Source organism: Mustela nivalis (genome assembly GCF_964662115.1).
Source record: "Mustela nivalis genome assembly, chromosome: 6".
Classification (NCBI taxonomy): domain Eukaryota; kingdom Metazoa; phylum Chordata; class Mammalia; order Carnivora; family Mustelidae; genus Mustela; species Mustela nivalis.
The window spans coordinates 71,572,118-71,596,825 of record NC_139025.1 but is presented as its reverse complement, the minus strand read 5'-3'; the positions used below and the strand labels follow the sequence as shown (position 1 = coordinate 71,596,825).

Genomic DNA, 24,708 nt, shown 5'->3' with positions numbered 1-24,708 from the left:
TGACTGTTTCACGGCCCAGAGGTGGGGCTGACGATGGAAAACTTGCAGTTGGTCATGCCGCATTTTCTGAGCCTGCAAGCCCAATGCAGATAAGGTCATGTGTGAGATGAAAATCAAAGAAGACTGTCCTCAGGAAAACCATCACGAAAATTAGCAAAGATCTCAGTTTCCTGGCTAGCCCCGCCCAATAATGCAATCTTTTCCTAATTGATGAGGACATGAACTTGAAGTAGTTCTGGGGAGCCATGGTGTTTCATAGCCCTAAAGCCAAGTGACAGAAACAAAAACACAAAATTTCAAATACTTCAAATATCCAGGTAAGTTGAAAGTACTCTTAAGTTTGAGTAAGGCCAGAAACTTTTCATCGTTTAATCAAAAACATAGACTGGGTGGCTCAGCCAGCTAAACATGTTACTCTTGGTTTGGGCTCAGGTCATGATATCAGGGTCCTGAGATCGAGTCCTACATTGGGTCCACACTCAGCAGAGAGTCTGCTTGAGGTTCTCTCTCTCCCTCTTCCTCTGCCTCTCCCCTGCTCATTTTCTCTCTCTCTCTAATAAATAAATCTTAAACAAACAGACAAACAAACAAAAAACATAGACTCAGTAAATAATGGCCCCAATCACAAATTGCATTATCTGGGCAGAGATTGTTAGCTTCTAAATCTCTCATGGCCTGGTGGAGGGATGTTCAGTCAAGGGATAGTTTACAGTGAGAGGAGAAGTCCCAGGTCTTCCCAGGGACAACAATTCTGTATTACACTCACACTTCGAATTTTCCCACGTGATTGAGTGTTTTTGAAAACAAATTTTTTAAAAAGATTTTATTTATTTATTTGACAGAGAGAGATTACAAGTAGGCAGAGAGGCAGGCAGAGAGAGAGAGGAGGAAGCAGGCTCCCCGCTGAGCAGAGAGCCCGATGTGGAGCTCTATCCCAGGACCCTGAGATCATGACCTGAGCCGAAGGCAGCGGCTTAACCCACTGAGCCACCCAGGCGCCCAGGATTCCAATTTTTTAAAAAAGATTTTATTTATTTATTTGATAGACAGAGATCTCAAGTAGGCAGAGAGGCAGGCAGAGAGAGAGGGGGAAGCAGGCTTCCTGCTGAGCAGAGGGCCAGATTGGGGGCTCTATCCTAGGACACTGGGATCATGACCTGAGCTGAAGGCAGAAACTTAACCCACTGAGCCACCCAGGTGCCACTCCAATTTTTCAATTATTAACGATGCAGAGATTAAAATCTTTATTCATGAATCTTTTTGTAAGACATTATCTCTGATAATGTCTTAAAGACAATTGCTAGGAAGAGTTGCAGGGACTCGCTATACCTTCAGAAGCCAGGAGACCTATCAGCCTCAGGCTCCCCTTGTACCCTTCCCCATCCTCCTGCCCTGGCTTCTGTCCCCCAGCCAGTCCCTCAACGGGCAAGACCTTGTGTTGGGTAGACACTAGGCTTTTGACTTCCTACTGGTTTGGGTGCAGCCCTTGTGGCTGGATGTTGCCCACATAGAACTTAAGAAGCTATCCCTCCTCTTATCTGTTTTAGCTCTCTGTTTTGCAGCACAGAGTGAGAGACAATCTTCTTTGCATCTCACACTGAAGCTCCACAGATGGCAGATCTTATCGAGGTGGACTATAGGAGAGCCTTATGTGGCACTAACTACCTTCCCTAGATCGCATATTTAAGCCAGCGGTTCTCACTGAGGATGATTCCCACTCCCCTGGCCCCTTGGGGACCACTGGGTAATGCCCTGAGAAACTTCTGGTTGGTTAACTTAGTGGGGAGGGGTGCTACTCTTGGTAACTAGTGGGGAGAGGTCAGGGATGCTCTAAACATCTCACATTTTTGCTTGTGATTCACACTGTTCTTAGTGATTCTGAATACCTAGAGGTAAATCCAAATTGGTGTAGAGTTGATTACAGCAAGGATCTGGTGCAACATCTTGTTTAAGTCAGAAATACCAATCCTGCCTCTCCAGGGATTCTCTCTCTCTTCTTTCTTTCCCTAATTTTTCTTCATTATTTCTTCCCTGTCTCTCTCACACTTATGCCCCCCTCCCACACCCCCATTCCTTCCAACGCTTGTAGGCTCCCCATGCTGGGGGCTGGTTGCTCTGTGTCAGGAGAAGGAGCACCAGAGAGAGGACACATGCTTACATCATGAAGCTGGGTTTTTATTGAGGTTTTTGAGGACTCTGTGACCTGGAGGAGCCCTCTTGGATCTAAGGGACATGGTGGGGTCTCAGCAGAGACCAGAGGCAGCTCTGGAGTAAGTGGTACAGAGAGCCTGCTCAGGTCCAGATTTCCCCTTGGGCTGGCTCAGGCTCCCTCCAGGCTTAGTTCTGCTTCAGGACCTCATTGATCCAGGGCCGGTAGTAGGAGATTCGGGTGAAGACAGCAGGGGGCTTTGCATCCAACTGTCCATAGGAGACAATGCCCTGGGCCACCCCAGCACAGAGAAGAGGGCCCCCTGAATCTCCCTGTGGGACAGAGGTGTGGGGGAGAGAGAGCACACAGAAGGTGAGCAGGGAATTCATCCATTCCTTCCTGTGGGTCCCAGTCCCGAGTCACAGTGAGACCTCGGGTCAGACCCAGCAACCCTGGCTTCTCATGAGATTATACATCTCGGTTTGATGGCCCTTTTCCCTTTCCTTCTTGCCACCCCATGTGTGCTGTGCAGCAGTCTAGGAGGGATGGTCAGAGCCTACATGGCGGGGTGGGGGGTAGATCTGCAGAGGGGCAATTCCAGTTCCTTAGGCCCTTATGATCTGAGACCCTGTCACTGGCTGATAGTCTTCCCACCCCATCTCCTTCCAGGAGACGTTCTGGACCCCAAACAGTGATCTGTAGGAAAGAACCCGTGTCGGATGGTCACCTCAAATGCAGTTTTTGTCTTCCTGGGATTGCCAACACACAGCTGGAGGTTGTGGTCAAAACCTCTGTACTGTCTGCAGGCCTGGGGATCCATAAGTCTCTGCTTCACCTCCTGCAGAGTGTCGGAGCCTGTTCCGTTTACTTGTCTTCTGCCCCAGCCAGCCACCCGGCACATTCTGCCAGGTGGGATGGAGTTGAACTGGGGTGGAAGGGGGAGCGTCCCCACGGCCAGGGTCAGGTTGGCTTTCTCCTTCAACTGTGAAGGGCAAGAGGGGTTGTCAGTGCTAGAAAGGGGTGATGGCGTAGTTGGAGGAAATCAGGGGAGGACAGGGCAAATTGTTTCCCATTAGAACTACACCTAGTGGGGGTGACTTGGTGGGCTTGGAGTCCAGAGGCAGGCTGGGGATATCTCAGGGCAATGGGGACCTGAAGGAGAAAACTAAGAGAAGACGGGGGAGAAAGAAATTATCACCTTCAGTAGCATGATGTCATGGCGAAGAGTAAGGTCATCGTATTTTGGGTGAGGGAATTGTTTTATGACCTTAAGCTTCTGCCATGTGTCTTCTTTCTTTCGTATGTTATGGGCTCCGAGGGTGACCATTATGGAACTGTGGTGAGGGAGAAGAATGGACATGGAGAAACAGTGGTCTCCAGTTTCTCCTGGGATGTGCCCTCTCTGAGGAAAGGGAACTGGAGTCTATCACAGTTATTGAACTCTACTCACCCCCCCCCCTTTTCCTGGGCCACTTGTGGCATTTGGGGGGCTCAGATTTCACTCAGGGAACAGGAACAATTTCCAGGACCTTCAGGAATTGCTGGGGACTGAGCCGGCCATGGAGGATCCAAGGGACAGAGTTAGTGCTTGCTAGTTCAGGGAGCCCTTTATGAGAGCCAGTCCTCCGGAGCAAGAGATGCCAGAGGAAAGAGGGAGGTGGTGGAGTCCCTGGTAGGCCTGGCCTTGTTCTTGGCCTTCCTTGGAAAAGATGGGTCAGGTCCCTGACAACTAAACGCCAGTGTTCTTGGAAAAGGCAGGGAGAAAGTGGCCTGGAAAACTGGGTGGGCCTGGGGGGCCTGGGTGGCTCAGTGGGTTAAGCCACTGCCTTCGACTCAGGTCATGATCTCAGGGTCCTGGGATCGAGTCCCACATCGGGCTCTCAGCTCAGCAGGGGGCCTGCTTCCCTTCCTCTCTCTCTGCCTGCTTCTCTGCCTACTTGTAATCTCTGTCTGTCAAATAAATAAATAAAATCTTAAAAAAAACAAAACAACCACAACAAAAAACTGGGTGGGCCCCTGAAGGTCACATATCTCATTTGTTGGGGTCGGGGAGATGGGAACTACATTTGGAGGAAGGACACTTGGCTAGAGCCTCCTTTTTCCTTTGTGGGGTTGCTGATCAAAGTGATCAAAGATCAAAGATCAGGGCATCCATCAATCATGGGAACAGTTTCCTTAAATTCAAGTCTTGCCTTTCCCAGTCCAGGGACCCATCCTCAGGCTGCCCAATGTGCATCCTTGGATGTTACCCTGGCTCTTTATCTCCCTTTGGAGATAGACAGAACCTTGTTGTGTCACCTTCCTGCACAGTGAGCGGCTGTCAGCACGAAGTTCCGTCTTATCAGGAAACCACCACAGGACATCAGGCGATTCTGGGGAGTGATGATTTTCAGGAGGGCCATGTAAGGGCGGGAGTGTGGCTTGCACTCTGTGCCCCCGATGATCTCCCCTGGAACAGAGAGCCCCCAGGGCCTGAACACAGAGAATGCATAGGATGGGTTGAAGTTGGGAAAGGCTTCTCTTGAATCTCATTCTCACCCTGTACCCTGCCCGTTGTCCCCCTCAGGAACCCCGCTGCTATCTGGTCTCCCCATCCACAGCCTCCCATATAAATTCTCATTCCTTCTTGCAGGTGTAACAGCCAATCTGGCCGCAGATGCCATTCAGGCATTTTTCACCTCAGATGTTCCCCACTCCCATGCTGCCTGTGCCTTAATGCTCCTCCGTCCCTGTGCAGGGCAGCTCTCCAGGTTCCTTGACCTTCTCTCTGTAGGTCGTGAACAGTATCACAGAATGGCCCATTACAAGGTAAAATGTAGTCAGAGGATGAAGAGAGCATAGGACCTTCTGGACAGTATCTCACATTCTAGCATGAGGAGATGCCCCTCTTCCTCCCACCTGTTGAGGGCTATCCCTGGCCAATGGGGTTCCTTGTCCCTGGGAACTACTCCAGGCTGGGTAGCCACGGAGTTTGGGTGGGCATACCCCAAGTGGAACTTCGGTCCGGACTCCTGCTGCGAGATGCTGCAACCTTGTTTAAGGGTCAGCTATCTTCAGACTCAACTTTGTTTTGGGGACTGATCCTGCCGCTTCCAGAGGGAAGAACCCCAAGACTTACCAGCTTCAGCTCTGCAGCATAGAAGGAGCAGCAGGGGGAGGGGAAGAAAATGCATCTTTTTAGAGAGGGTGCCCCACGCAGATGCTGCTTCTGTTTTCTGGTCTTGGGTTTTATAACTCCAGCAGTGAGCAAAGGGCTGGGCTGGTAACCACAGGAACTGCGTCATCATGGTTTCTTCTCCCATCCTAAGATCAGAAGTTCCCTCTAAGTTACCTTCTGTTTTGCCGAAGGTGAAGTGGAGGCCTGACCCCCAAGTTCTGGTTTCCAGGATGAGCTTTCAACCAGGGTGCCTTATCTGGGGAGCAGGGCTGGAGGGATCATGTCTTTCCCATGTAGGGCAGTTAAAGGGTCTTCAGAAACATGGGTGGGGAGAGTCCTTATGTGGAGCATCCAGAAACATATGCACTTTTATGGCCCATAGTAGGAAATGCATTTTGCAGAAGGACCCAATGCACATATACACATGCGTGAGTACATGAGCACAAATATACACATACAAATTAGAAATTTCGGGAAACAATAATTATCCTTGTCATGTGCAGTGCTTTCATTTTCCATTCCACCCTGTTCTACTCCATATTAAAATATGAACAGCACCCCACTTAATGGATGATTACCTGCAATTTGAAAACCACTGATCTGAATCTCTCACTTCCTTTGAACCAAATGTTCCTTGGCAGAAGATCCATGGAGAGTAGATGTGGGAAGGTAACAGACTCTATTGTAGGACTTTACACATATTATCACAATAGCAAATAGGATCGGAATTCAGATATTTTTAAAGATTTTATTTATTTCTTTGACAGAGATCACAAGTAGGCAGAGAGGCAGGCAGAGAGAGAGGGGGAAGCAGGCTGCCCATGGAGCAGAGAGCCCAACGTGGGGCTCCATCCCAGGACCCCGAGATTATGACCTGAGCTGAAGGCAGAGGCTTTAATCCACTGAGCCACCCAGGTACCCAGAATTTGCATTTTTTGAGAGCCTATGGATCATTTAGTGTCCCACCTCTTAGATACATTTGCATAATGACCTTGTGAAGTAGGGATTTTTAGCTCAGTTTTATAGATTGGTTGTTGAGGCTTATGGTTCAGAAATAGATTTTCCTGATTCCAAATCAAGGGCCTTCTCTGCTCTACCACCACAGAAAAATAGAGAAATAGAGCCCCACTAATGGGGATGTAGATGGAGAAGAGTGGTTTGTTCTGGAAGCCTGGTGTTCCTCCTCTCACATTCAAACTTATTTTGCTGAAATATAATGTACACGGATGTTGGTACAAGAGGTTTTACTCCACAACAAACTCATAAAATACCATTATTGTCATTTTACGAATGTAGGATTGAGGCTCAAACACATGAACATGAATAAGATCATAGAACTCATAACTATTACGACTGGGTTTCAAGCTTCATATCTGTTGTTTTACCCAGACTTGGGGGAGCAGGGAGTCTAGGGAAGAGAATGGTAACAGGTAGAGTGTCATTTCTCTTGGAGGTTTATTTATTCATTTAAAGATTTTATTTATTTATTTGACAGAGATAGAGATAGAGAGAGAGAGAGAGAGAGAGAGAGAGAGAGAGTGTGTACAATCAGGGAGAGCCACAGATGAAGGAGGAGCAGACTCCCTGCTAAGCTAAGGAAGACTGACGTGGGACTTGATCCAAGGATGCTGGGATCATGACCTGAACCAAAGGCAGATGCTTAACCAACTGAGCCACCTGGTACCCCTCTCTTGGAGATTTAGAAGCCATTTAATTCAGAGATGGGGAAGCGCAGGGAAAAACCACCTTCCCCAAATCGTTCTACCATACCCTTGGTCTCAGCTTGGGCTTGTGACTAGGGTGATCTGTCCCTTAGTATTGTTAGGTCCTCAGTTGTCCTAAACTCTCACCCTTTCTGGAATAATTATATTTACATGTATTTGTAATGTCTGATAAGTCCCTGTACTCAATTTTCTTTGTCTGACAGATAAAATATGGAATGTCCAGGGGTTCCTGGGTGGCTCATTTGGGTGAGGGGTGGAGTCTTGTTTTGGGCCCGGGTCATGCTTTTGGGGGCCTGGGATTTAGCCTCATATCAGGCTCTGTGCTCAGTGGGGAGTCCGCTTGAGGATTCTCCCTCTCCCCCTGCCCTTCCCCCTGTTCACGAGCTCGCTCTTTAGGATAAATAAATAAATATTTAAAAAATACAGAATGTCCAGTTAAATTTGTATTTCAGATGAACAACAAATCATTTTTTTTTTAGTATAAGTATGCTTCACTGTTAAATGAGACATAGTGAAATAAATTGCCTATCTGAAATTCAAATTTATCTGGGAATCCTACATTTATTTGCTAAAAATGGCAACTTTCCTCTGAGCCTTCTACCATCAACAGAACAGAGGAGAATCTGGACCCGGAGAAGCCCTGTCCTGTGGGCTTGCCCCCGTTGCACCCCAAATCAGAGGAGTAAACAAATGAAGCATTTCTAGTTTTCACTCATGTAATGAGAAGTTGAAAGGTAGGTAGTCCAGGGCTAGTGGGGTCGTCCCACAGCATCATTAAGGCTCAGGTTTACCAACATTCAATTTTGTTTCACCTGTACTGGTGGCAAGAGAATGAAATAGGTACTGCTCCAGTCAGGGGCCAATTTCAGAACGAAAAAGGGTAGTCTGTCCCTGTTTCCCTCCTTGCTCTGTCATGAGTGTATTTGCGCATTTGAACCGATTTCCTTTTTCTCTGCTTTCTGCCTTCCTTCTGTTATTTTATATATAGGATGCTGTTGGTGGTCGACCTTCAGCTGAGTCCACAGTTTGGGGGTCTGAGTAAATTAGAGCTGGAATGGGTATCACCTGGAGATCCTCTCCTTGGAGCTAAAAGTGGTTAGTGCGGAGATGGGCTTATTTCAGTTCTGGGGACAGTAGAAACTCATTTTCCTTTGTGCAAGAGATAGTGAAGATGACTTTTATTTTTTTTTAAAGATTTTTATTTATTTATTTGACAGAGAGAGATCACAAGTAGGCAGAGAGGCAGGCAGAGAGAGAGAGAGAGGGGAGGAAGCAGGCTCCCTGCTGAGCAGAGAGCCCGATGCGGGACTCGATCCCAGGACCCTGAGATCATGACCTGAGCCGAAGGCAGCGGCTTAACCCACTGAGCCACCCAGGCGCCCCATTTTTTTTTTTTAAAGATTTTATTTGATAGAGAAACAGCAAGAGAGGAAACACAAGCAGGGGGAGTGGGAGAGGGAGAAGCAGATTTCCTGCTGAGTAGGGAGCCTGATGCAGGACTCGATCCCAGGACCCTGAGATCATGACCTGAGCCGAAGGCAGCGGCTTAACCCACTGAGCCACCCAGGCGCCCTGAAGATGACTTTCAATGAGGGAAGTTTTGTTTTAGGAAAGTCACCTGTGGAGAAGGAGTGTGTGTTCATGTTGGGCAGCTGAGTGATGGACTGTAGTGGACATAGGGGAATGTCTTATATTAGGGAAATTCTCAACCCAGATTCTTGCTTTCCTAAGGTGGCATCTGTAAACTTCCTTTCTCAGATTCTCTTGCATCTAGGCTCCGGTCTTGTCATTGAGACTCTGCCAATCAGATAGGTAGGTGTACAGTTTGATTTAGAAAGGTGTTACCCAAGGGAGCAGGCACCATGTGGAATTAGTTTTTCTAGTGAGGGTGAGTGGCTGAGGGGTCTGGTTTTGGGGGAAAATTTTGGGCCATGTCCATGGGCTGTGAGGCCTTTGTTGAACAATCCTGCAGTGTAGTTCACCATTGTTTCTGGCTACATGGCCTCCATATCTGATTCTACATGTCTGAAGAAGATACTGACTCTGTATAAGGACGATTTTACTACTAATCTGTTGTTAGAACATGAATGTGTGGGGAGGGTAGTTAAGTGATTTCCCCATTGCTGAAGATGATAAAGCAGAGGTTGGACAGTCTTCTTTAAGATTCACAGTTAGCGGGTGGGAAAGGGTTGCGCCTGATAAAAAAGCACTGGCATTTGATGACGGTGTTGTTCCTTAGCTATGGTAAGGCCGAGGGATCATTCCTTCTCCGTGTTCCTGAAACATTGATGATCTGTGCTATCATTCACTTTGACTTTCAAGGCATACAGCTGGCTTTGCAGTTCGATGTGGGGGGGCTTGAATCCTGCTTCTGCCACTTAACGAGCTGTCTGGCCTTAGAAAAGTCCCTTAAGTTCTCAGCCTTAGTTACGACTTCAGTGAAATACAAAGAATGAGGTGAAACAGGGCTTTTGGAGAATTAAATATGTTGTGAGATGAAAAATATCACAGGGTCGGTCCTTAAGAAATGCTGATTCTGTCCCTTTGTGTTATCTCTTGTGCTGACATGTAACCATTAGATGGGTAAGTGGTGACCAGGTCCTCGTGGGGGCTACTTATCTTTTCCTCTAAATCCCCCTAAACCTGCTATAGGGAAAGTAGTTGCACCAGACTCCAGCCATGTTCTGCTTTGTACAGTCTTGTTTTATTCTTTGAACTTTGAGCTGCCTGGATGTTTCTTAACAACCTTCTCTGAGTGATAGCTATGGGTTTCTTGACTGAGCACGTGACAGAGAGTGGTTTCAACCCTTCAGTTGCCATGTAGGTTTTACGGTGGCTGTAAACTTCCACACCTGTTGATGTCTGTTGTGAGAACTGCTGTGGAGAGGGACAGCTGATGGTCTGGGCTTGTGCCATCTTGCATCTGACTGACACAGCAGTGTCACGAAGCAGGCACATGGTACATCCTTTGCAGCATGGGCTTTATTTTCCTGAGGTAAGGTAGGCTTGCCTCGCTGGGCTTGCCTCCTTCTGTAGGTGATGTTCTTGAATAACCAAGTTTTCTTTCTTTTTTTTTTTTTTAATTTTTAAAAAGGATTTTATTTATTTGACAGAGAGAGACACAGCAAGAGAGGGAACACAAGCAGGGGGGGAGTGGGAGAGGGAGAAGCAGGCTTCTCACTGAGCTGGGAGCCGGATGCGGGACTCGATCCCAGGGCCCTGAGATCATGACCTGAGCTGAAGGCAGTCGCTTAATGACTGAGCCATCCAGGCACTCTAGTTTTCTTTCTTTTTAAGTAAAAAATTAAAAAAAAATTTAAATCCAATTAGCCAACATATAGTACAGCATTGATGGGTCCGTAATCAAAGGAGCGAGAATGATACAAAGCAAAGGTCAAGCAAAGCTTTATTTCGCGCCAAGCATCGAGAATCAAACAGACCCCCTCTTACAGAGAGGGCAACCCCCCCCCCCCCCGCCTTACTGACTAACTTTTAAAGGGCAAGGGCCATGTGGTTGAGCCTGACCACACACAGGTGTGTGTGTAATGAGATTGCAACACACAGAGAACGCTGCACAGTCATGCTAGGTCACATGCAAGTAAGTGACCAATTGAATCATAATTTGCCATATAGTAGATATTGGAACTAGCCTATCACCTTGGTCAGAATTGGCGCCCCAAAGGCGGGGCCCACATTCCTTGGTAGCTAGGGAGAGAGAGTATGTGTGCCCCACTGGTTGGATGTCTCCACCTGGCCTGACCCACCCTTGTATTTAGGTTTTGTTACCTGGGACTGGTTTCCTGGACTTGCTTTTAAGTAAGTCCCCTGGTGGGGGGGCAGGGTCAGTTTAAGTTTTACTGCAAAAACAACAAAATTACTATTTAACCGGATGGAATCGCTCTGGCTAAATAGGCCCTTACACCATTAGTTTCAGAGGTAGAGTTCAATAATTCATCAGTTGCGTATAACACCCAGTGCTCATCATATCATGTGTCCTCCTTAATGCCGGTCACCCAGTTACCCTATCCCCCCACTACCTCCTCAACCTTGGTTTTCTTAATTTAACTGCTACTCGTTTACCTTCAGTATTTGCAAAGTAATTTGCAAGGATGTAAGCTGGTTGAGTCTACCATACCCTGACCTCTACTTTCCTGCGACAGGCTGGTGTTTGAGAAGGGAAAGTCTTAGGGAGCCCCTTTTCATGAGTTTGGGCAAGCTCTTTTCCCTGGCTGTTTCTCCTCTGGCCCCTGGGATGCTACCACACCCCCACTGCTCTCAGTATTGGTCAGGCAGGCCAATGTCTTTGCCATCTTGGAATTAACATTGTGGTCCTGGTGGCCTTATCTTTTCTGGGTGGGGTCCGGAAGAGACAGGAGAGGCAACAATTGGTATTTCCGTTCAAGGGGTTGCTCATTTAATCAATAGGTGTTGCCCATAGGAGAGTCAGCGCCTGGAGACTCAACCCTGCTCCTCAGTCTCCATGCTGCTTCCTGTGGGCCATGCTGTCATGGTGTGTTCCTGGATTCCGAGTGACTTGTCTTCTGATAGTCCTAGAGTGGCCTGCTATCCTCTTACTACTTTCCACTGGGATCACCATTCTTTGTTGAGGATGTCTCTATTTGTCTTGTCTTGTTTTTTTTTTTCCTCCATGTCCTGTGCTCTTGGTTGCAAGGAGATTCCTTTTGTTCCTTGAGTGGCAAATGCTGCCTAGCTACAGGCCAAGGCTGGTGAGGCTGTCGGGTAGGTGTGAGGGGAAGTTACACGAGACGTCAGAGACACCTGGTGTACAGCAGTGGCAGCGTGTGGGATGCCAGCCCTCCAGGTGCCCCCAGAACTTTAACTGCTGCTTCTGGGAAGGGATGTTGGTTTTGTGTCCAGGTTTTTGTAATTGTGAATAGAGTTTCTATGAACATCCTTAGCCTCCGGGGGTCTCCTCCCTGGCACTGGCCTGTTGGGGCCGGGCCTGCCCCGAGGCCTGTGCATGAACCCTCGCCTGCTTCCTCAGCCTTCCGTTTCCAGGGTCCTGCACTTCGGGCCCTCCAACTGGGGAACCTTGAGTCCCGCACCACGACTCCCCATCCCACTCCGGCGCAAATGGTGCCTTTCGGCGCTTCGGACAAGCCTTGGAGCGAGACAGGTTTTTGTGTGAACTTCAGTTTTCCTTTCTGTAAGATACACAGCCAGGAATAGGATTCTAGGTCATATAATAAGTATATATTTAGTTTTCTAAGAAACTACCAAAGTATTTTCTAAGGTGGCCATACCATTTTGTACTCCCCCAGCAATGGATGAGAGCTTGTGTTGATCCACATCTGTGCAAGCCCTGGGTATTTTCAGTATTTTATTTATATTCTCTCTCTCTCTCTCTCTTTCTTTCAAGATTTTATTTATTCACTTGACAGAGAGAGATACAGTGAGAGAGGGAACACAGCAGGGGGGAGTGGGAGAGGGAGAAGCAGCCTTCCTGCTGAGGAGGAGCCCAATGTGGGGTTTGATCCCAGCTCCAGGACTAGGATCTGGAGCTGGAGGCGGATACCCAATGACTAAGCCACCCAGGCACCCCAATATTTTCAAAAAATATTATTTACTGATTGATTAGAGAGAGAGAGGGAGCAGGAGCAGGGAGTGGGAACAGGTCAGGGGAGAGGGAGAAGCAGACTCCTTGCTGAGCAGGGAACCTGTGAAGGGTGGTGGTGGGGGTGGGGGAGAGAGAGTGGGAGGGTAGGGGGATGAGGGGTGGGTGGGAGGCTCGATCCCAGGACCCTGGGCTCGTAACCAGACTGAAGGCAGACACTTAACCAACTGAGCCACCCAGGGATCCTTCAGTATTATTATTTTTTTTACTATGACCTTTTTTTTTTATATTAACATATAATGTATTATCCTGGGGGTACAGGCCTGTGAATCATCAGGCTTACACATTTCACAGCACTCACCATAGCACATACCCTTACCATTGTCCATAACCCAGCCACTTTATCCCCCACCTCCCCACCCCCCAGCAACCTTCAGCTTGTTTCATAAGATTGAGTCTCTTATGGTTTGTCTCCCTCCTGATCCCATCTTGTTTCACTTTTTTCCCTCCTTACCCTACATGACCCTCCCCCTGCTTCCCTCATATCAGATATGAAATTCCTCATATCAGAGAGATCATATGATAATTGTCTTTCTCTAATTGAATTATTTCACTTAGCATGATATCTTCTAGTTACACCCACATCATTGCAAATGGGAAGATGTCATTTTTGATGGCTGCATAGTGTTCCATTGTATATATAAACCTTATCTTCATCTGTTGATGGACATCTAGGTTCTTTCCATAGTTTGGCTATTGTGGACATTGCTAATATAAATATTGGGGTTCACATGCCCCTTCTGATCACTACATTTGTATCTTTAGGGTAACTACCCAGTAGTGTAATTGCTAGGTCATAGGGTATCTCTATTTTCAACTTTTTGAGGAACCTCCATACCTTTTTCCAGAGTGCCTGTGCCAGCTTGCATTCCCACCAACAGTGCAGGAGGCTTCTCCTTTCTCCTCATCCTTGCCAACATCTGTTGTTTCCTGACTTGTTAATTTTAGCCATTCTGACTGGTGTGAGGTGGTATCTCACTGTGGTCTTAATTTGTATTTCCCTGATGCCTAGTGATGTGGAGCACTTTTTCATATGTCTGTTGGCCATTTGGATGTCCAGAAATATCTGTTCATGTCTTCTGCCCATTTCTTGATTAGATTATTCTTTGGGTGTTGAGTTTGGTAGGTTCTTTATAGATTTTGGATATTAGCCCTTTATCTGATATGTCATTTGCAAATATATTTTCCCATTCTATTAGTTGTCTTTTGGTTTTTGTTGACTGTTTCCTTTGCTGTGCAAAAGCTTTTGATCTTGATCAAGTCCCAATAGTTCATTTTTGCCCTTGCTTTTCTTGCCTTTGGCAATGTTTCTAGGAAGAAGTTGTTGCAGCAGAGGTCAAAGAAGATGCTGCCTGTGTTCCCCAAAGGATTTTGATGGATTCCTGTCTCACATTGAGGTTTTTCATCCATTTTGAGTCTACTTTGTGAATGGTGTAAAGAAATGGTCCAGTTTCATTCTTCTGCATGGAGCTGTCCAATTTTTCCAACACCATTTGTTGAAGAGACTGTCTTTTTTTCCATTGGACATTCTTTCCTGCTTTGTCAAAGATTAGTTGACCATAGAGTTGAGGGTCCATTTCTGGACTCTCTATTCTGTTCCATTGACCTATGTGTCTGTTTTTGTGCCAGTACTATACTGTCTTGATGATTATAGCTTTGTAATAGAGCTTGAAGTCTGGAATAGTGATGGCACCAACTTTGTTGTTTTTCTTTTTCAACATTCCTTTGGCTTTTTGGGGTCTTTTCTGGTCCCATATAAATTTTAGGATTATTTGTTCTATTTCTTTGAAAACATTGAGGTATTTTGATAGGGATTGCATTAAATGTGTAGACTGCTTTAGGTAGTGTAGACATTTTCACAATATATATATATATTTTTAAAGATTTTATTTATTTATTTGACAGATAGAGACCACAAGCAGGCAGAGAGGCAGGCAGAGAGAGAGGAGGAAGCAGGCTCCCTGCCAAGCAGAAAGCCTGATGTGGGGCTTGATCCCAAGACCCTGGGATCATGACCTGAGCTGAAAGCAGAGGCTTTAACCCACTGAGCCACCCAGGTGCCCTGACATTTTCACAATATTTGTTCTTCTAATCCATGAGCATGGGATGTTTTTCCATTTGTTTGTGTCTTCCTCAAATTTTTTCATGAGTTACTTTATATATAGTTCTGAGTACAGATTCTTTGCCTCTTTGGTTAGGTTTATTCCTAGGTATCTTATAGTTTTGGGTGCAGTTGTAAATGGGATCAATTCCTTAATTTCTCTTTTTTCTGTCTTGCTGATGGTGTATAGAAATGAAACTGATTTCTGTGCATTGATTTTATATCCTGACCCTTTACTGAATTTCTATATGAGTTCTAGTGGTTTTGGTTGGAGTCTTTTGGGTTTTCCACATAAAGTATCATATCATCTGCAAAGAGTCAGAGTTTGACTTCTTTGCCAGTTCAGATGCCTTAAATTTATTTTTGATGCCTGACTGCTGAGGCTAGGACTTCTAGTACTGTGTTGAATAGCAGTGGTGATAGTGGACAGCCCTGATGTGTTCCTGACCTTAGGGGAAAAGCTCTCAGTTTTTCCCCATTGAGAAAAATATTCACTATGGGCTTTTCATAGATGGCTTTGATGATATTGAGTTATGTACCCTCTATATCAATATCAGTATCAATATTGAAGAGTTTTGATCAAGAAAGGATGCTGTACTTTGTCAAATGTTTTTTCAGCATGTATTGAGAGTATCATATGGTTCTTGTTCTTTTATTAATGTATTGTATCATATTGATTGATTTGCCAATGTTGAACCAACCTTGCAGCCGGGAATATGCTTGGTTGTGGTGAATAATCCTTTTAATGTACTGTTAGATCTTATTGACTAGTGTTTGGTGAGAATTTTTGTGTTCACCAAGGACATTGGTCTGTAATTATCCTTTTTGATGGAGTCTTTGTCTGGTTTTGGGATCGAGGTAATGCTGGCCTCATAAAATGAGTTTGGAAGTTTTCCTCTCATTTCTATTTTTTGGAACAGTTTCAGGAGAATAGGTATTAACTCTTCTTTAAATGTTTGGTAGAATTCCCCTGGGAAGCTGTCTAGCCCTGGGCTTTTGTTTGTTGGGATATTTTGATGACTGCTTCAATCTCCTTACTGGTTATGGGTCTGTTCAGGTTTTCTGTTTCTTCCTGGTTCAGTTGTGGATGCACTCTAGGAATGCATTCATTTCTTCCAGATTGTCAAATTTTCTGGTGTATAGTTGCTCATAATATGTTCTTATAATTGTTTGTATTTCTTTGGTGATGGTTGTGATCTCTCCTCTTTCATGCATGATTTTATTTGGGTCCTTTCTCTTTTCTTCTGGATAAGTCTGGCCAAGGGTTTATCAATCTTGTTAATTCTTTCAATGAACCAGCTCCCAGTTTCGTTGATTTGTTTTACTCTTCTTTTTGTTTCTATTTCACTGATTTCTGCTCTGGTCTTATTATGTTTCTTCTCTGGTGGGTTTAGGCTTTCTTTGCTGTTCTTTCTCCAGCTCCTTTAGGTGTAGGGTTAGATTGTGTGCTTGAAACCTTACTTGTTTCTTGAGAAAGACTTGTTTTGCTATATACTTTCTTCTCAGGACCGCTTTTGCTGTGTCCCAGAGATTTTGAACAATTGTGTTTTCATTTTTATTTGTTTCCATGAATTTTTAAAATTCATCTTTAATTTCCCAGTTGACCCATTCATTCTTTAGTAGGATGCTCTTTAGTCACCATGTATTTGAGTTCTTTCCAACTTTCCTCTTATGGTCTGAAAATATGCAGGGAATGATCCCAGTCTTTTGGTACTGGTTGTGACCCAGAATGTGATCTCTTCTGGAGAATGTTCATGTGCACTAGAGAAGAATGTATATTCTGTTGCTTTGGGATGGCATGTTCTAAATATATCTGTGGATGTCCCTCTGGTCCAGTGTGTCATGTAAAGCTTTTATTTCCTTGTTGATAGTTTGTTTAGATGATCTGTCCATTTAAGTGAGTGGGGTGTTAAAGTCCTCTACTATTATTGTATTATTTTTGATGTGTTTCTTTGATTTTGTTATTAATTGGTTTATACAATTGGCTGCTCTCATGTTAGGGGTATAGATATTTAAATCTGTTAGATATTCTTGTTGGACAGACCCTTTAAGTCTGATATAGTGTCCTTCATCATCTCTTATTATGGCCTTTGACTTAAAATCTAATTTATCTGATATAAGGATTGCCACCCCCAGCTTCCTTTTGATGTCCCTTAGCATGGTAAATTGTTTTCCATCCCTCACTTTAGATCTGGAGGTGTCTTTGGGTCTGAAATGTGTTTCTTGTAGAAAGCATATTGATGGGTCTTATTTTTTTTTTATCCATTCAGATACCCTGTGTCTTTTTTTTTTTTTTACTCTGTGTCTTTTGATTGGGACATTTAGCCCATTTACATTCAGGGTAACTATTGAGAGATATGAATTTAGTGCCATTGTATTGCCTGTAAAGTGCCTGTTACTGTATATTGTCTCTGTTCCTTTCTGGTCTGTTCCTTTCAGGCTCTTTCTTTGCTTAAAGAACCCTTTCAATACTTCCTGTAGGGCTGGTTAAGTGTTTGCAAATTCTTTTACTTTTTGTTTGTCTTGGCAGCTTTTAACTCTTCTTCTATTTTCAATGACAGTGTATTTGGATATAGTATTCTTGGCTGCATATTTTTCTTGTTTAGTGCTCTGAATATATCATGCCAGTCCTTTTTGGCCTGCCAGGTCTCTGTGGATATGTCTGCTGCCAGTCTAATATTTCTACCATTGTATGTTACAAGGCCACTTGTCCTGAGCTGCTTTCAGGATTTCTTCTTTGTCACTGAGACTTGTATGTTTTTCTATTAGATGACGGGATGTGGACATATTTTTATTGATTTTGAGGGGGTTCTCTGTGCCTCTTGGATTTTGATGCTTATTTCCTTTGGCAAATTAGGGAAATTTGCTCCAATATATCTTCTACCTCTCTCTCTCTCTATCTCTTCTTCTTCTGGGGTCCTAATTATTCTAACATTGTTTCATCTTATGGTATCACTTATCTCTCAGATTCTCCCCTTTGGTCCAATAGTTATTTGTTTCTTTTGTGCAGCTTTATTCTCTATCATTTGGTCTTCTATATCACTGATTCTCTCTTCTGCATCATTTATCCTAGCAGTAAGAGCCTCCATTTTTTATTGCACCTCATTAATAGCTTTTTAAAAATTTCAAATTGATTAGATTTTAGTTCTCTTATTTCTCCAGAAAGGGATTTTTTAGTGTCTTCCATGCTTTTTTTCAAGCCCAGCTAGCACCTTGATAATCATCATTCTGAACTCTAGTTCTGACATATTACTAATGTCTATATTCATTAAATCCCTAGCCATTGGTACTGACTTTGTTCTTTTTTGGGGGCGAGTTTCTCTGACTTGTCATTTTATCCAGATAAGAATAGATGAATGAGAGAACAAAAGACTGAAAGGGTTACAATGACCCCAGAAAAATATACCTTAACCATATCAGAGGAGACCCAAAACCAGGGGGAGAAGAAAGGAGGAAAAAAGAAAAAAAAATGATTAGACTGGTGAATAGAACAGAGCCACACACTTGATTTTGGGTGTATTTTGGTCTGTTAGAAGAAACTACCTGCCAAAATTTTAAAGAAGGAAAAACTAATATATATACAAAAATAAGGGTAAACATGATGAAGGGATGGAATATGACTGTAAGGATGAAAATTGTCTGGTGTTGGGTATTATGGAGGGCACATATTGCATGAGCACTGGATGTGGTGCATAAACAATTAATTCTGGAACACTGAAAAGAAAAAAACCCTGAAAATCTGAATAAACTCCATAGATTTTTTAAAATAAAAAAAAAATAAAAAGATTCTAAAGAAGGAATTGATAAGCAGTTGGTTGAAAAAAAAAATAAAAGGAAAAAATGTGATCAGGCTGGAGACTAGAACAAAGCCATGAGGTAGATTTAGGGTATATTCTGATCTGTTAGAAGAAATTGTATCACAGAATTTTAAAGAAAAAAAAAAACGATAAGTATACAAAAAATAATGTTAAATACAATGAAGGGATATGATATGACTATAACAATGAAAATTTAAAAAAGATTTAAAAAGTATTAATAAGATAAAATTGCAAAAAAATACATTAAAACGTTAAAATAAAAATAAAAAAAACGTTAAAAATACATTAAAATGTAAAAAAAGTTAAAATAGAAAAGAGAAAAATTTTAAAAAATAGAATAAAAAAATAAAATTAAGAAAATTTAACTTTGAGGGGCACCTGGGTGGCTCAGAGGTTAAAGCCCCTGCCTTCGGCTCAGGTCATGATCCCAGGGTCTTGGGATCGAGCCCCACGACGGGCTCTCTGCTCGGCAGGGAGCCTGCTTCCTCCTCTCTCTCTACCTGCCTCTCTGCCTACTGTGCTCTCTGCCTGTCAAATAAATAAATAAAATATTAAAAAAAAAAGGAAAATTTAACTTTGAAAGACTAAAGGGTCGGGGCGCCTGGGTGGCTCAGTGGGTTAAGCCGCAGCCTTCGGCTCAGGTCATGATCTCAGGGTCCTGGGATTGAGTCCCACATCAGGCTCTCTGCTCAGCGGGAAGCCTGCTTCCCCCCCCCCCCCTCTCTCTCTGCCTGCCTCTCCATCTACTTGTGATCTCTCTCTGTCAAATAAATAAATAAAATCTTTAAAAAAAAAAAAAGACTAAAGGATCATAGAAAAAAAAGCCATGAATTCTATGTGTTGGTTTCCCCTAGCTGTGGAGTTCCACATTTCTCATTGATCAGTGAACTTGGTCTTGGCTGGATGTTCTTGCTGATCTTCTGGGGGAGGGGTTTGTTGTGGTGACTATCAAATGTCTTTTCCCAAGGCAGAATTGCACCGCCCTCGCCAGGGGCCAGACTAAGTAATCTGTGTGGTTTTGGTCTGGGAAGCTTTTGTTCCCAGAATGCTTTCCGTAGAGCTCTGGAGGACGGGAATGAAATGGTGGCCTCCCAATCTCCAGCCCCGTAGGAGTTGAGAGCTCAGGCCCTGCTGCTCAGTGTGCCCTCAGAGAAAAGTCGTCAATCCCTCCTGCCTCCCTGGTTTCCGGCAGTGCTCCAAGCTCACCTAGCCTGTGAATGAGCATTTCTATCTCTGGTGCATGGCCCTGTTTGGAGTCTCCAGACCCAGCAGATTCCTGCCTCATGCTCCAGAGATGCTCCTCCCAGAGGAGGAAGGTGAGTCTCCCTGGTCTGCCACTTGTGGGGTCCTTGATCCAAGAGTAGTGGTCTGTGCCACAGATCACAGTTTAAGTTAATCTTGAGCTGAGAGCCTACTGCTCTGCTCTGTCTCTGCAGCTGGCTTCCCCACTCTGATACCTGGCAGCTCTACTACCCTCAGACACCCCTGGTTTTTCTGTGACCCCGAGGGTCCTGAGACCCCACTGTCCCTGCAAGGGTTCCACCCCCTGCTTAACCTCTAGAGAAACGTCCCTCAGGGAGTACACTTCCCTGGATTTTGTGCTCTGCTGCTCTCTCACTTGCCGGAACCCGGCCCCTCTCCCTGTGGTCTATTTTCCCGAATGTCTCCTCTGGATTCTCTCCTCTGCGTGTCCTATCTTCCAGAAAGTGGTCGATTTTCTGTTCCTAGAATTGCCACTCTTCTTCTCTTTTGACTCCTGTTGAGTTTGTAGCTGTTCAGAATGGTTTAATAACTATGTAGCTGAGCTCTTGGGACTGAGGATATTTAGGTCTCCATTCTTCCACCATTCCTCCATTCTTGCTCCTCTCCACCCAGTATTTTTAATTTTAGCCATTCTAATAGGTGTGTGGTAGTGTTTCATTGTGTTTTTAATTTGCATTTTTCTAATGGCTAATAAAAGTGAATTTTTCATGTGTTCATATTCCACCATAAATCCTTTTGGGTGAAGTGTGCTCATGCCTTTTGCCTATATTTTAACTGGGTTTTTGTTTTCCTCCTCGTGAGTTTTGTCAGTACTTTATACATTCTGGATACAAATCATTTTTCAGGCTTGTGATTTCCAAATATTTTCTTTCAGTCTGTAGCTTGTTCTTTCATTCCCTTAACGATAGATACCTTCTGTAGTGCAAAGGTTTTTACATTTTGATGAGTAAAAAAGACATTGATATTCTTTTATGGATTGTGCTTTTGGTTTCATGTCTAAGAATTTTTTGCTTACCTCCAGATCATGAAGATTTTCTCAAAATTTCATAACTTTATTTAGTTTTATGATCCATTTTCAGTTAATTTTTGTAGAAGATATGGTATGTAGATCGAGACAGTTCCGCCCCCCCCCCAATATGGTGTCATGAGAATTAAATGAGGTAAAGCAGGTAAAACCGTACTATGTGGACCCCTGATAGAAGTTAGTTTTTGCTCTTGAATTTTGTATGGCCTTGGGGTAAATGACCTCTTCATGGATATGGTGCCGACTCAGAGATTGCAGACCTACAAAGGCAGAGGTACAGCTCGCCTTACATTTCTTTTGGATCTTCTGGGTGAATTACAAGTCCATAGAATGATGGGCAACTTCACCCATTGCCCCCTTTTTATATGTGTATTTCTTTGGGATCTAAAATTTCCTCCATCTGTAACTGTGGCTCTCACTCACAAGGGAAATGTCCTTGGGGCGCCTGGGGGGCTCAGTTAAGCATGAGACTTTGGCTCAGGTCATGATCCCAGGGTCCTGGGATTGTGTCATGTATTGGACTCCCCACTCAGCACGGAGTCTGCTTGTCCCTCTGCCCCTCGCCCTACTCATGCTCTCTTCCTTTCTGTCAAATAAATAAATAAAATCTTAAAAAAAAAATGTCCTTTATGACAGTGACCTTGGGTAAAAATTCATGTGAATCATCTAGAGGCCAAGAGGAGGCCAGCCATGAGCCATGACCACTTTCAAATGTGGTAGCCAGAGGAAAATATTTGCCCCTTTGACCCCAGTGTGAGGTCCTCCTGAGAGCCTGGGAATTGTCTCTCCTGCACCCACAGTTCCTCAGCACAGACCAGCTCCCTGGAAGAGAGGAGTCTGACACGCACATGCTGAAACTGGCATGTTTATTGATGTTTTCTGGGGCTCAATCAGCAGGGGCTTCGTGTGCTGCTGAGAGCCTCCCTGGGGCTCAGGCTGGGGCCAGCTCTGTGGAGCATGGGTCAAACCAGGGAGGCCTCTGGCTTTGGGATTCTCCCACAGGCTAGCCAGGCTTCCATGACTATATGTTCTTTAAGATATTATTAAGTCCAGGGGACATATGGGGAGATTCAAGTGAAGAGATTTGGAGGCTTTGCATTCATATATCCATAGGACACAATACCATAGGCCACCCCTGCACACACCAGGGGGCCCCCAGAATCCTCCTGTGGGTTAGAGAAAGCAGATTGTGAGCAGAGAATATCCTTCTCTCTCTACTGTCACCTTATCCTGCTTCTGTAAGTACCCCAGCCAGCTCCAAGATACCCCTGAGTCAGATCAGGAATCTTGGCTCCTCATGGAGTCCTAAATTAGGAGATTAATGTCTTATTCTTCTCTGGCATGGAACCACAACTCTAGATCCTGTCCCTTCTATTTCTTCCTTTCTGTCCTGGAGCCCTGTTCAGCCAACTAGAAGGGAGGGTTAGAGACAGGGAGTGAATATGTGAGGATGGAGCCCAAAGGGAGGATTCCAGTTCTGATGTTGCTAGAAACCTGCAGACTCAGACACCAGTCACTGTACTAGGGGACTTTCCGACCCACTCCCTCCCAGGAGGATGCTGTCTCCCAGGGACTGCTTTGTGAGGAGTAAGTGTTGGTGTGCAGTCACCTCGTATGCTGATTTTGTCTTTCTTGGATCGCCTACACAGATTTGTAAGTTACTGTTGTAAAACAGATAGCTCCTGCAGGTGCTGGCGTCCATGAGTCTCAGCTGCACTCCCTCAGAGTGTCTGACGCCGGTTCCCTCACTCCGGTTCTTCCCCAGCCAGCCACCGTGCATACTGTCCCAGGTGGAATAAAGGTAGACCAGGTGGGCAGGTAGATTGGCTTCACGGCGTGGGTCCACCTGGTTCTCGTTTTTAGCTGTGAGAGAGGGAGGAAGAGTAGATGGATCTTTGGTCCCAGAGAAATTGGGGGCTGTTGCTGTGGCAGGGGCTTCCCGGGCAGGGTCAAGAGTTGCTCCCTAGTGGGGTGGTGGTGATGTGGAGTGGGAGGGTGGGCCCCAAGGAAATGGTTTAGAAAAGAGAATGAGAAATGCACAGGTCAGGAGAAAGTTTCAAGAAGAGGGGATAGAGATGAGCTAGAAATCTAATGGCGCCTTCATTAACATGATGTCATTGAATCTGGTGATTGAGCTGTATTTTGGGTGGCTGATTTGTTTTGAGACTTCTATCTTCTGCCATGTGGATTTTTCCTTTTTCATGTTATGAGCTCCCAGGATGACCCTAATTTTCCTGTTGGGAAGGAGGAGAGAAGCAGGAGAATGTGCTGGTCTCCTAGAAAGGGTCTATCCTGAGCAACTTCTTCCCCAGGGCAGGGCAACCTGAGGAATTCAGGTCTTATTTGGAACAGAAGCTCCCCCTCTGGGATCTTAGCCAGTTCAGGAAGGGCCAGGCCGTGGCAGCTACAGGGTACGAAGAGAGCTCATCTGGCCGCAGGACAAGAGGGCCAGTGTTGGCCTGCTGTGGCCTGGCTGCCCTGAATGATGTGGTGGCCTCTGGAGGTGGAGATGGCAAATGAAAACGGGCTGGGTCCTTGCAAAATATGTCACTGACTATCTTGAAATGAGCAGGGCACCAGAATCTCTCCCCAGGCCACTTCGAAGCTGTGTGTAACTCTGGTTCCTACAGCTCCTTGCATGAAAAGAGAATAAGTCAAAGCTTTCTTACCTTCCTTTACAATGAGCAGCTGTCATCAGGAAATCTTGACTTATGAGAAACCCTCCACAGCTGGTGCCATAACCCCTATGAGTGACGGTTTCCAGATGGGCCATGTAGGGGTGGGAGTGTGGCTTGGACTCAACACCACCGATAATTTCCTCTGAAACAGAGAACCCCAAGTCCCTAAACAGAGGTTCACTTGCCTGCAGACAGAGCACTGGGTGAGGAAAAGGAGGTGGAAGCTGAGGGCCCACAGAGTTGCTGTCTTCTAATGGAGCTCAGCCCTCCCTGTGTCCTTATTGTTTGCTTTCTTGAACCCAGTCCGCCCCATCAACCATCTCTCAGCCCACTTTCAGAACTTACGGTTAGTCTTGATTCCGGGCTGTCATTTAAACTTAAGTTCCTTTGCCTTTTTTATTTTTTTGAAGAATTTATTTATTTATTTGAGAGAGAGAGTGAGAGAGAGTCATGAATGAGCAGGGAGAGGGGCAGAGGGAGAGGAACAAGCAGACTCCTTGCTGAGTGGGGAGCTGAAAGGACTTGGGGCTCATCCCAGGACCCTGAGGTCATGACCTGAGCCAAAGGCAGACAGATGCTTAACTGACTGAGCCACCAACATGCCCCTAAACATTTCTTCCTGTCTCTATCCTGACCTCCTCTGCATGACAGCAGGCACCAAGAAGAACTGTGAATGAGAATGGTGGCTCTTTTGAAGAAAGCAGGCTAGGAGGAGCTTTCAAAGATAGTTTTCTGATTCTCTCTCCACCCAAGACTTCTCATCCCAGGGAAACTGTCATCAACCGCAGGGAAAGAATCTAACTCTTCCAGCTGGAGGTTTTCCCCTAGAATACTTGCGGTGGGATCTTGTAGCCTCATTTGAGGTCTTCTTTGACAGGTGGTTATACCCTAGATGCACCAGCTCCAGCTTTAGGAGTCAAGAGAAAGGCCAACAAAAGAAATAGGGCCTGCATTTTCCCAGTGATGGTATCCATGGTGAGATTCTTCTGTCCCTGTCCTCCCTTGCTCCTGCTTTTATAATTCCAGCAGTAGAAGAAAGGGGAGGGTTGGAAACCACAGAACAACCTAGTCACATTTTTGTTTTTCACTTTGGCCTGGCTATCTTCCTCATCAGAAATTCTTAGAATCCTCTTCTCTTCTCTGCTGGTGTTGAGGCTGT

The 24,708-nt window shown here is 45.1% G+C and overlaps 2 protein-coding genes across 4 annotated transcripts; both read right to left on the bottom strand.

The window, feature by feature from the left end:
* Window positions 1-2,158: 2,158 nt before the first annotated feature.
* Window positions 2,159-5,360, bottom strand: LOC309866696 (chymase). 3 transcript variants are annotated; one of them, XM_082734480.1, is made up of 5 exons: window positions 5,268-5,360; window positions 4,448-4,598; window positions 3,348-3,483; window positions 2,877-3,131; window positions 2,159-2,481 (listed from the first exon to the last, which is right to left on the bottom strand). In XM_082734480.1, exons 1-5 carry the CDS (start codon window positions 5,320-5,322, stop codon window positions 2,338-2,340), a joined length of 741 nt encoding a protein of 246 aa, XP_082590606.1. In that variant the 5' UTR covers window positions 5,323-5,360; the 3' UTR covers window positions 2,159-2,337. The 3 variants fall into 3 exon arrangements, with proteins under 3 accessions (XP_082590606.1, XP_082590607.1, XP_082590608.1); XM_082734481.1 differs by having other exon boundaries at window positions 2,163-2,481; window positions 4,448-4,621; window positions 5,268-5,331; XM_082734482.1 differs by lacking the exon at window positions 5,268-5,360 and having other exon boundaries at window positions 2,163-2,481; window positions 4,435-4,458.
* A 16,581-nt stretch (window positions 5,361-21,941) lies between these two features.
* CMA1 (chymase 1) lies at window positions 21,942-24,502 on the bottom strand (the record flags this gene model as incomplete). Its single annotated transcript, XM_082737555.1, is given in 5 exon segments — window positions 21,942-22,037; window positions 22,517-22,587; window positions 22,590-22,717; window positions 23,541-23,691; window positions 24,448-24,502. Coding segments are annotated over 5 exon segments (501 nt in total).
* Between the last annotated feature and the right edge of the window lie 206 nt (window positions 24,503-24,708).

Bases quoted from the DNA above. Each gene is read 5' to 3' on its own strand.
- LOC309866696 (XM_082734480.1), bottom strand. From the start codon at position 5,322: ATGCATTTTCTTCCCCTCCCCCTGCTGCTCCTTCTATGCTGCAGAGCT. The intron at 3,132-3,347 runs GTGATAATTTCT...TGCCCTTCACAG, and splicing joins ATGACATCATGCTACTGAAG to TTGAAGGAGAAAGCCAACCT. The intron at 2,482-2,876 runs GTGACCATCCGA...TCTGTCCCACAG, and splicing joins AGACAAAAACTGCATTTGAG to GGAGATTCAGGGGGCCCTCT.